This window comes from Sebastes umbrosus, chromosome 6 (genome assembly GCF_015220745.1).
Source record: "Sebastes umbrosus isolate fSebUmb1 chromosome 6, fSebUmb1.pri, whole genome shotgun sequence".
Classification (NCBI taxonomy): domain Eukaryota; kingdom Metazoa; phylum Chordata; class Actinopteri; order Perciformes; family Sebastidae; genus Sebastes; species Sebastes umbrosus.
This window is the reverse complement of record NC_051274.1, coordinates 18,353,313-18,365,688: the sequence shown is the minus strand read 5'-3', so window position 1 is coordinate 18,365,688 and position 12,376 is coordinate 18,353,313. Positions and strand designations below refer to the sequence as shown.

Below are 12,376 nucleotides of genomic sequence, written 5' to 3'. Positions count from 1 at the left end.
TTTTTTTCAACATACTATACTATGACTTTTCATACTGACTTTATCGACATAGTATATGACCTTTTTTAGATACTAAACAATGACTTTTTTCAACATACCATCTACATACTTTTTTTTGACGTACTAAAATTTTAAAAATGTGGGACGTACTATACTTTTTTTTTTCCACAGTCAATGAGCCGCAGTCTGCCTGCTGCGGACGACATGCTGGTCTCAGTATTTAGAGCCCTGAAGCCCCGCCCCCGCTGCTGCACAGAGCGCTGTTCACTTCTTCATTAAAAGTTTAATATTAAACGTGTTGCGTGTGCAAATTGCACCAAAAGAATGTATTGGATGAATCTCTAAAGTCAGTAGTGTAAGGAGTGGATGTGTGAAAATGTGTTGCATGGATGTTGTGCTGTAAAAACAAGGAAAAGGAAAACAAGAAAAAACAAAAACCATGGCACAGGTATGGTGTGATAGGAGATCTGCCGACTCCGAGACTGCTGCATGCTTAGGCTTTTTAAGCGGGGAGCACACCAGGCCCAGGTGTGTCCCATGCCACGGATTACACTCATCAGGTCTGCAGCCCTGGAAAGAGAAAGCAGACAAAGCAGAGGATCCAAACACAGAGGGTCTGTCACACCATGTCAATAAAAATCTGAAATCATGTCTGTTATTCATGGAACAAGGGGTGAAATGTCTGTTGTTCAGTCCGTATATTTAGAAACTGTATAATCTGTATTCATTCACACAGTCGGTGTTTGTAGGAATAAGAGCTTTTAAATCCTGTGCCATCCCGTGCCGACACAGACAGACAGACAAGATAATATGTAAATGAGTCAGTCGCCCACAGTTAGATGATTGTTGGCTAATTGATAAATGATTATTACATTCAATTTGCAACATAACCAAGCTCATAATCACCAATTATGTGCCGTAATAAGTGGTAAGACTGAGTAAATGAGAGCAGGGCATATATAATAATTACAGCAATGAAGAAATTAAAAAAGTGCAGTACATATTCTGCATAAAACTACAGCCACATGACTGGTATGTATGAAGTCGTGGGTATGCGTCAGTGCTAAAAAAATAAGACAGATCTTTTTCTCTTTGCAATAAATAATGCTCCAAAATGAGTCTAGAGATAATCAGTGATTCAGTTTTCAGCAAATAAACATTATTGCTAAAATTACACTGAGACGCCTTCATAGCAGTTCAAGGATTTCTTTCTAGGACTACACAAGAACAAATCAAAATATCTTGTATTGCGACTTGTACTGAAAATGTACATTTGTCAAGGCAGCATGGTTCGCCAACCAGTGAAACTGTTTTTGACCTCTCTGGAATAAGCCATCATTACACAAGCTCTATACTAAAAGAATTTGAGAGCAGATATTAGTCATTGTTATTGATATTTCTCCAAGAGATGTAGGAGCACAGAGCCAAAACAAGAAAAACTGCCCACCTAAATTCCACAGAAAGGGAGCACTTCTCTTAAAATATCGCACCGTCTCACGAGGGCTGCCAGCTGTGTATTTTAAAGGGATTTGATTGTAACTTCTTACACGTATAAATCACCCGGGTCGGTGTCCCATGCGCGCTCGCATATGCGCGTTCGCGTGTGGCTACGCTGTTCAGACAAGACTCCAACGCAAACTACACGGAAGCACCAAAACCGCAAAGTTGTATCTAGTGAAGCCCGTCTGTTAAACAGTGTTGGCCGCAGTCGGAGGACGCGGAGGAGACCGTAGCTTTGGTCTCCAGGGCCGGAGTCTCTGCTGTACTCTGCTCCTCTGCCTGCCTGCTTGCTTGCCTTCACTCAGCTTGCTCCACCTCACGTGCATGCGCGCACACTACACACAGCAGAAGACTTCATGGCTCTGAGAATATATCTAGAAAATGTGCAGTGGACGTTTGTGCAGAAATAACTGCTGCAGCTCCTCCAGACCAACAGAGGTTTCCCGTGTCTTGTGAAGTGACGGGGCTCCGCAGCAAGAAACGTTATCGTCTCGGACCGGGTGCCGGTGTCTCCCTCTGGCCGCGGTCGGGAGGCTGAAGCAGGAAAAGCCAACACTAGGATCAGCATTGATTCATGGAGACACCTTCGTCTGGTCAGCTAACATTACTGCCAAGCAGGAGACATATAGAGTGATATTGTGGTTTTAGCTGACGTGTGTCGCCTTACTGTTTTGAGCGATGCTCGTTCATGTCTATTTAGAGTGAGCAAGCGCGAGCTCGATGCTGACTTTCGTTGACTTAACGGCCGCAGGTGTTGCTGTTAACAAGCATTTCTGATTCTTACAAACAGTCCCTTTAAGAAAAGTGCTCCCTTCTCTTAAAATATGCAGCAGGCAGCCCTCGTGAGGCAGTGCGATATTTTAAGAGAAGTGCTCCCTTTACACGGAAAGTAAGACATTTCAAATTTACATATTTAACAAAGTACTAACCTTAACATTTCACATAGTTGCACTTAATTCCTCTTGTAACAAAGCCCATTACTGCATTTGACCATATAAACATAACATGTAATGTATTTTATCAACACACATTGAATTTACTATATATTGCATTCCTATTTATCTGGTAAATTGTGTTCATCAGCCCTTTAATGTGCCTGTGGATATATATATATATATATATAAAAACAGATTCATTTTCTCAAATAAAAAGGGACTATACACCATCTTTGAGGCTTTACAAATAGTATTACATTTTATTAATATATTTTCATAAAACAAGTTTAAGACTGTATCAAAAACTCAGTAAAAACATTAGATTTTTAACCATTTTTTCTTATGGTGATATCAGATATGAAATGTACATAATTCACATATTGTAGTGGTTTCTTTGTTCCCCATCATATTGAGATAATGCATTATTTTTTTTTGTGATGGGCAGGTAAACGTTCTTTTGTACCCTCACAAACTATAAAGTCATTTTTTTCCATGATTGTGATCATAAATCTAGACATACAATTAAAAAATAAAATTATTTCCCACTCTGGCCCTCCCTTTCCTGACTACTAGGTTTACTGATAAAACACTAACATTATGGAGTTGTTTAATTTCACAGGCACACAATTATGTACATCCCCTTGTCCCCATGCCTCATCTGAACTGACAACAGGCAGTGCACTAAACATAACAGTGCAACACCTAGAGGCAGAGCAGTGATAATACAGTACTCTAAGCCCACCCACCCCTCATACCAACAAAACCAACTGAATAAAAGACAGTGGATCCACCTCATTGACTATGTCTCCATTAACTAGGACTATGTCGCTGTGAACCACAGCATTCCACTGGCCCCTTCGTTATTGTCGTAGCAACCCCACGTGGTCTGCCTTGTGACCACAGACATCACCTTGGCAACAGCAAAACCAGTCATCTCACAGGCAGGTTCAGTGGCACACACACATTAACAAAAGAAAAAAAAAAGTCATTATTTGTTTTGTAACTTAATTAGGCTACATCTACAACAGGCGTGATCAGTGTAATGTCCTTTGTGATCAAGTACCAGAGGAATCTCAGTCATGTGGTGACTTCAAGGATACAAAAAGAAAAAATCTTTTTCTCCTTATTGGACTACCACTTACTGCGTTCATTTCTGCGCAAGACACATAGTGCAAGGTTTAACAAGAATTTGCATAAGTGCAAGGTTTGCATGTTATTGTCAAGAGGGAGCAAAGCATAGGAGAGAAGAGGGAGAGATCAAAGTCTAAGAAACAAACAGATTTTTGTGTAAATAAAGTGTTTCATGCTTTCAGTTTGGCTTTTAGTGTTTCATTCCCCTCTAGAAATAACAGGTGCAAAATCTTAGTAAACCTAGCCGAAGGACAGATAAGAGTGATATAGAACTCATAAAGATTAACATTGTGAGGGGGAGCCTCAAGTCTGTTGTCATGGTGACACCTGCTCAAAGGCCCTGTGGGCTTCAGTCTTTCCTGCTTCTTTATTATTTTCTATACAATAGAAATAGTACATCATTGAAGATAAAATTGACTCTTCTTGGCAAAAAAAAACAGACAAAAAAGAATATGCAAGAAGTCAAAAGCAGATCTGAAGGACAACAAAAAAAAGAGTGCTGGAATTACAAACTGTTCCCCGTCCATTTGCCCTGTGCCAGTAGTAGAATTGTACGATAGTGTCTTATCCATGATGGTCAAATATGTGGGTATGGTTGCCTGCTCCTCTATAAAGTCAAAGCCATCTCATTGAACACATGTAAAATTACTCCTGTAGTAGTTTTCAACAAGCATCCCTACATTGCACTTGCTTTCCAAACTGAAAGCTCTAGTATGCGTTAGGGAGGCACGTAGGGAGGTGGTGACCTGTATGAGGTCATGTTCTTGGGGCGAGACCCTTTGCCCTCTATGGGGACAGTAAATGGTGGTGGGGGCTGGTAAGGAGGTGCATTAGGATCATCATCTTGATAAACTGAATACTCCTCCAGCAGATCCTGGTTAAGCAGGGTACTGTGGGGGCCAGACATGTTTGGGTACTCTGGAGGGGGAAGTGGGGGCTTTTCCTCCTGAAGGATAAGAGGGATGCTGGAGGACGGGGGTGACTTGGAATCATCCAACTCATCTGCAAATATTATGGGGACTCCTTTCTTGATGAAAGTGGCCTGCTCCTCTATGGTCATCTTCCCTTTGCGCTTCTTGCGGTAGCAGACCATGGCAATGATCCCGGCTATGAGCAGCAGGGCAGCTACCACTACAGCGGGAATGACGGTGTGTAGGTAAACATCGTCGCTGCTCCTGCGACCTGTCCCTGGTGAAGGTGTCGCTGTAGGAAGAACAGGCATCGGCACCTCTCCCGGTGGGATGAACGTGTAGCTCTGACATTTATTGGTGCCACGAATGGAGATGTTAATGGGTTTGAAATCAGGCTCCATGGCTTTGATGAAGGCCAGTTTAGGCGTCCCTTGGGGATCAGAGATCCTGCTGCTGAGAACTGTGATCTGGTCCTTTGGACAAGAACTCTGCTGGAGACTGTTATTGGTCCATTCCACCACAATGGAGCCTCTAGTGATGCTTCTCAAGGTTACTGTGCTGCTGTTGCGATCACCGAGGGCATAAGCTAACTTTTTGGTCAAAAGAATCTTCTTATGGACGTCAGTGCTTAACGTTTTGGGGTCACCTTGGAAACGAGCAGCAAACACAACGGATGGTTTGTCATTAGTAGACCAACGGTTGACTTGAACCTCAAATGCATCCATGATGCTACTCCCACCCTTATCAGTGGCCAACATGAAGTACTCGTGTTTCCCCTCATGCTGCTCCTCTGGGAGGCCGTACAAAAGCTGGATAGTGCTGTTGAACTGTATCCAAGAGGTTTCACTCACTGCTTCTTTGGGGGTCTTCTTCAAAGTCAAACGCAGCTTATCGGTAGTACCATCCTCCTTGTCATAGAACGTATCGGGAGGAATCTTAACCTCGAAGTATGTGCCAACCCATGCATTCACCTGATCAATGGGATTTTTGATCTCTGGGTTTTGATTCAAAGACTCTGGAGTCAAAGTGAGAGGAGGGGTGCGTTTGGGTGGTTTAGGTGTGGTGGATTTGGGTTCCTGGGGGGCTGGGGTGGTGGTTTTGATTTTCTTGGGTTTCCTGGTGGATGTGGGTCTGGGTTTTTTGGTGGTGCTTGGTGGTGTTGGCAAAGCAGTGGCCTCCACAATTGTAGGCCTGGTCATGGTGGGCTGAATAGGGATGGTGCTTGTAGTTCCTAGTACTCTTGTGGGTTGGGGAGGTCCAAACACAGGTGTGTGGGCTATCTGATCTCTGACCCTCATAGTGGGCTTCACTGGAAGAGGCAAAGGACCCCGGATAGGGGGAGCAGAACTTTCCGTTGCCGGGGCAATAGAGGGCGAAGTTGGCGTGGGAACAACACGTACAGGGGGCTCTGCGTGAGTAGTCGGAGGAAGCAGGGAGGGCACTGGAGTAGGAGTATTGTACAACTGCCGTCTGACCCGTTTCACTCCATGGGGCTTTTTGTTGACAATGTGCCAGCCAACCACTGGGTATCCAAGCCTAGCTGACATAGTCCCATCCTTTGCTGAGGATTGGACGCTGCTAATGTCAGGGATACTGCCCTGGTCAAGGGCACATCCCAGTTTCCATGACAGTAGGGCCCCATTTTCCACCACCTTCTTGGCATTCCCTGGTCCAGCCATGAAAGCAGACATGTCAAATAAGCGGTTGTTGACAACAGGGACCACCCTCATGTGCTCCAGGGTCACATGAGAGAATTTTCTCATAATGCCCAGTAAGTTGACCCTCTGTTCAGCAACCATCTTTGTCAAGTCAGCATCCAAGATGACAGTGAGGACAGTGACAAGCTCCTCAGAGCCACAGGTGAAAGGCTGGATGCCACTGATATCAGACTGCAGAGTGAGCAGGGCTGGCTCAGTGTCTGCCCGTTCTTCTGGGTACACTTCAATAGAGAAGACCGTACTGGGGAACACTTGGCTGCCAGTCTTCTCAATTATCTCCTCTCCAGACACCAAGATATGATACACACCTTTATCCTGCTCCAGGGCCAAGCCTCTCAGAATGCAGCTTTCTTTGTCCCAATATAGCCAGGAGGGTAAAGTCTCCTTTCCCATTTCAGTGAGCTACAGGAGGAAAAAGAGAAACACTATTACCGTTTTGTACTACTGGGATACTTCTTAGATATAAGTTAAGTCAGAAAAGGAAAAAGTCATTACTTATTTCATTAAGTGATAATTAACCCCAAAATGAATTATGACTGGCCATTAAAAGTTACCAGGATCCAAGTGATGTCTTAAAAATGACTTAGTTTGACTAGGAATTTTATAATAATATGAAACAGAGAAAAGCATGTAAATATTGGCAACTGTGAAGTTGTAACTACAAACTGGTTGGTAATTAGTAAACGATGAATCAATTAACATACATATAAGTCTGTATTTAACGGTTTAATATTGCCCAAGTTGCCAGTGAAACGGGAACAAGAAAAACCAAACAGAATAGATGAATGCAAAACGTTCACATATCTACAGTTAAAGCAGAAATGCTTTCACTATCTCCCCAACCCCCTTCATATTCCATTCAGTTTATCAAATCTCGCCAAATATGAACAGGAAGCAGAGCGAGCTTCTATTCATGATAACTATGTGAGTCATCACTCTTCATTTTGAGTTATTACTGTATGACAGGATATCATTCTGCATCACCACTCGGGCCAATAATAATCTCATCTCATTCATAAATCTGACTGGAACAAATTGCACCAAAGTCAACTTCAATCAGCAGTGATACAGTAATCAAAACTGAAGGGATAAATACTATATATTATGCATTTAAACAGACAAACAAAATACTGTAGTCCCCATAAGAGACATAAAACAATAAAAAGATAGTTAATGTTAACACCCATCCTCTGTGATACTCGTTTTTCATTCGTTCATCATACTTAAGTTAAAAAATGATACTGGGTTGGGTCTATTTAAACTAATAAAAAAGGAACCTCCCAAATAAAAAGGAGAAAAAAATTACAACAACAAAGTCCTCCCATACTCCCCATTTGATATTCCGAGTCTCTTTTTTCAACACAAATGCTGTTCTCATTGACTGATTAATTAAGATCTCATTAAATTAATGTTAAATAATTATTTCTCACATAAAATCAATAGATTTCTCAACATTTATTTTTTCCCGATTACGTCTAATCTTCAGGTTACTTACATGGACATTGCAGGTTGCGTTGGCAGGTCCTGGCGGAACCTTCAACTGAAACACCTGGCCTACGATTGCCGAGGAGTCAGGGATGCCGGTGTGAACTCCCCCATTCTTTGCAGAAGAATCTGGGATAGCTGTAGGCGGCCCCTCACCAACTGAAGATGCTGCAGCCTGGAGCTCAGAGAGCACAGAGGACTGCATAGAAGCCTCTAGTTCGACAGATATCATCTCCACCAGTGTCTCTTGCTGTTCTGGCACGGTGCCCTGGGCCATGGTCACCAGAAGCCCTATTACCAGAGGGATAGTCCTACACGAAAGAAGCCTGCTCCTCCCAGCATCCCCACAGCTCATGTCTTTTTGTTTATAGTGCATAGCAATAGGCCTTTGGGCTGCCCAACAGATGTCTATGAACCACTTAAGAGGCCACATGCACTGACGTCAGTCTGATGATATGCTTGTGGGTCAGACTCCCTAGTTATTGGCTATGCTCACAGATGCAGTGGTTTCTCTTTGTTGTCCTCTGTGATCCATGAAGAGATCTTTGGCAGCCTGTTAGACAGCCATGTCAGCCAGCTATGTGAGAAAACAAAAAGACAAAAAACAAAAATGAGTCTGACAAAGTGAGAAGAAAAAAACATCAGTGCAAACATACAAATAGTATAGTATATAGTACCATTTACACAGTAAAGTTCATGCTGCTACCAATTCATACTGATCACAACACATCTTCCCACCCAAATACTACCAACACAGTTTGTATACTGTATAGCATGCTACAACTGTGTCATGCATTTCACACAAGTTTTAAAATGGTCTATGGTGCTACATTAGTTTATGATATGAATATTATGTCTAAAGCTTTTATTGTGAAAGGTAAGAACAGAACGAGTGGTTCTGGTATGCACTGCCTTTGTCAAGGTTGAAAGGAGTAATAAAGTTTTGTTTGGACTACGGAGCCTCCAGTTGTTGTCTTTTAATCCTATCCTAAATATAAGCGCAACTCAACCCGTTCAGCACAACATGATTGGTTGATGCCTTTTTTTGCGGTGCCAAAGCTCAGAAAAATCAACCTTGTTGGGAAAACAAATATGCCACTTTTTCACCACGTAAATATTCGCGTTCTGTGTTAAAGTATCCATGACAAAAATCACAGTTCAAAAACAACATATTGACCTGCGAATCAATCGCATGAAAAAAAACGCCCCTGATGTGTAAAGGCCTTAATACTACATAAAAAAATAGCTGACAATATTAACACTACCTGATACTGCAACATACATTTGCTGTGTCCGAAATCTCTCCATTTACCATCTAACACACTATATTTACTAGGTTGGCAAACATTCGACTCCACGATTGAACAAAATTGTCTCAGAAGTGCGAGATTCACCAATGAGGTATAGAAATTCCTTTAATTATTGACAGTTGATTGAAAGCAATTTTTTAATAATGCATTTCATTTGTTACTGACTTTTTTTCTTATACAGCAAAACTAGTTTTTGGTGTTTGTAATTATAGAGAAAGAAGGAGGGAGGGAGACAGTCTCGCTTGAATCTCCATGTCTCTTATATAAGTTCTAGTGAATGAGTGAAGGACGGAGTGATTTTGGACACAGCATTTATCTTCCCAGAATAATTTATAGGCTAACTGAGGAAATATTTGGAATTAATAAATCACCACACCTAGCACTGGCTGAAAATGCTGATCCCAAAATGCATGCAATTAGTTATTTGTGCCAACAGCATAAACTATATTTCCATTTTCTATTTAGATTCTACACATGTAGTTTCGAGGTAATAAACATTATTAGAAAAAGGACACATTGATCTCCTGCTGATCTTCACTTCTCTGTCATGGCATTTTCAGTAATAGCGATTCTCACGAGATGCATGAGTGTCAAAGGTTGTTTGTCTTGGTTGTAAGTTTTAATTAGGTGCCCTGGGGGTTGGAATTAGAGTCTCCATTGTGCTGACCCAGCCAACCTCAATCCTGTAGCACTCAGAAACGGGCAGGAGGGTCATCCAATTGCCTGGAATCCTAATGCCTGACTGGCACAAGGCTGTTACGTCAACTTATACAAAATATTGTCTCTTCTAAACTGCCCCAAACCCAGAAATCTTCTTACAGTGGGAATTAGTAAAATACATGTCATTCACTGGCCAACATTTTGATCCAACAACCTGCGTCATGAAATCAGTCAATTTATACAAAACCCATCTTTCAAAGAATGGTTTATGCTGTTTGAAACTCACCCCCACAATATTTGGATGATTCATACAAGAAGCAGCCAGTAAAAGAGGGCTGCGCTGCGATAAGATAGGGATCTCGTGGGAACAAATACAAATGGTTCCATCACCAAATGTACATGTATTTACCCTAATACAGGCAGGAACAGACGCTCAACCTCATTGTTTTGGAATAAGCTATAAAATCTAATGAACATAATGAGAGGTAGTCATTATTAAAATCAACCATGCACACAAATGCATGGTCTTCCAGTAAACTACCTCCTCCTGTAGCAAATAAAGCTAAGCTTCCAGAAGATTAGTTTGCTTCTCTCACTCATCCACTCGCTTTCTCTCTCTCTCTCTCACACTTTCTAGTCAGACAATTGATCGTATACATTCTTTTAACCTGAATAACATGAAAATAATACTTTCACTGCTGCCCTGATGTCTGACATTCAAACATCTGTTCCTGTGAGAAATTACATCAGGTACCGAAAAAACAAAGGGCAAAATCCATAACATTTTCATTCATTCTTAGTTCCCAATGTCTGAAGCTGTTTTTTTTAACCTTTAAAACCCATTTAATAAGGCTCATTTGCAATTCATGTATTCTAAAAGTCAGCTTATTAAACAGTTGAGTGACTGTATTCTCCCTGCTGAATGAGGCAAAAAGAATCTCAATAGAAAACATTGTTGCAGGTGGTGGGAGTGATCAGACGCTCTGTGGGAATTCGCGGTAATGGTCGGAAATTCTGCAAAGTCTGTACAGACCTCTAATTTTATATCATATGTTGCAAAGGACAAGAATTAAACCTGCAGTAGGCAAAATGTTTTGGCATCATTGGGCAAAACATCCATATTAATCTTTCAGCATATTGTAATTCAAGTGTTCTGAGAGATAACTAGACTTTTGCAGCTCCTCATGGCTCTGTTTTCAGGCTTTAAAAAAAACTAGCCTGTGACCGGAGACTCTGGCCAATCACAGGTCATTTCTGAGAGAGAGAGAACATTCCTATTGGCTGTTCAATCAACGGAGGCAGCTGTCAATCACTCGCGAAATCCGATCAAACGGTCAAAATAAGCAGTGCTGATCAAATATGAATCAATATTCTGTTACTGTGATGCCTATTTCTCGCCGCTAATGTTTTCGGAAACATCTTGTAGTGTACTGTTCAGCTGTGAAATGAGAAAGTTTGCTCCGGATGGTGGGCGGTGCTTGGTATTTTTTTAGTTATTTAGTTTAATTATTAGTTTTCTTTTTTAAAAACATTGGCCTCAGATCTCATGAGGCAATTTTATTTTTATAAAGGTCGTAATCTCAAGGGACTAACAAAAACAGACAGTCTTCTGCAATTGTGTGTTGACTCATAATACAAATTATGCCAACACATACTGAATCACTTTATTCTTATTTTACCAAAGATGACTCAGTTTTTGCAAAAGTCAATAAAAAAAAAAACAATCAACTACATTATTATAAATCGTGTAGTTCAAATGAATATTCAGCCTTCTGTTAATCTGCCAAATTCATACCACTACTACACAAAGCTACTTTTGCAAGTTAGGTTTCTGTGGATTCAAGTACAGTCTCCCTCTTTTTTTAAAAGAACTGCCCACCTTATTCTGATCTGATCATACAATTGTAAGAAGCCAGTATCTCGATAGTGGTGTACAGCTCAGCCAGTGCTATTGAGACAGGCCAACCCACTGCTTTTGCATTACAAAATGTATGATTCATCATTGGACAAAAACCTACATACTAAGGCAGCTACAGTCAGCTATTTGTTTGCTGGGAAAATCAATTGTGTCAGTAGATCATCTACTGTCAGTGACTAATAAAAACATAAGCTAAAATATGCAAGACAAAACAACTCAGACCATATTGTGTAATCTGTGTAAGCGGCTTTCAGTGTAAATGACTATGATTAATATCTACTGCGGGTATATGGTGTGGTGTTTCTGGCACAGAGGTGAACTGTTATGACTAGACTGCCAGCTGGGAAAACTAGAACATACAATCAATTCACATCCACAGGGCTCCTCCTGAACCCTCCACTATGCTGCAGGTAGTTTGGACGGATCAAAGAAATGACATAGAAATACAAAACATAAGATATATCAACAAGAACAGTCACTCTGAAACATGAAAAAGTAGTAACACTGGGTATCCATTTTGCTAATGTGACATTTTGCCACCTACTCGCAAATAGGCGGAGAGAGTACCGAGTCATGTCTCACCTAACCCGTAAACCAGGTTGAGACACGCACCTTATCTGACATCTTTATTTCCTAGACAGAAACAAAACACTAAGGAGTCTCTTTTACTTAAAGGCTGAATCTTTAATACAACACAATAAGCCAGCTGAGTGTAAAGGCAAAACGTATTGCCTGATTCATCTATCAATGTGTGTTTATATGTAAAACACAAACATACACATGAAAATAGGTTTTATCCATAAGCTTA

At 41.1% G+C, this 12,376-nt stretch overlaps 1 protein-coding gene across 4 annotated transcripts in view; it reads right to left on the bottom strand.

Moving 5' to 3' along the window:
* Positions 1-2,667: 2,667 nt before the first annotated feature.
* The window catches only part of LOC119489590 (dystroglycan-like), a 73,936-nt gene continuing 64,227 nt past the window's right edge, over positions 2,668-12,376 (bottom strand). For all 4 annotated transcript variants that reach the window (XM_037772245.1, XM_037772246.1, XM_037772244.1 and 1 more), the window contains exons 2-3: positions 7,691-8,257; positions 2,668-6,597 (exon numbers count right to left, since the gene is read on the bottom strand). In XM_037772245.1, the coding sequence (XP_037628173.1) occupies positions 4,285-6,597; positions 7,691-8,113 (2,736 nt within the window). In that variant the 5' untranslated portion in view covers positions 8,114-8,257 and the 3' untranslated portion in view covers positions 2,668-4,284. The remainder of the gene's footprint in view (positions 6,598-7,690; positions 8,258-12,376) is intronic.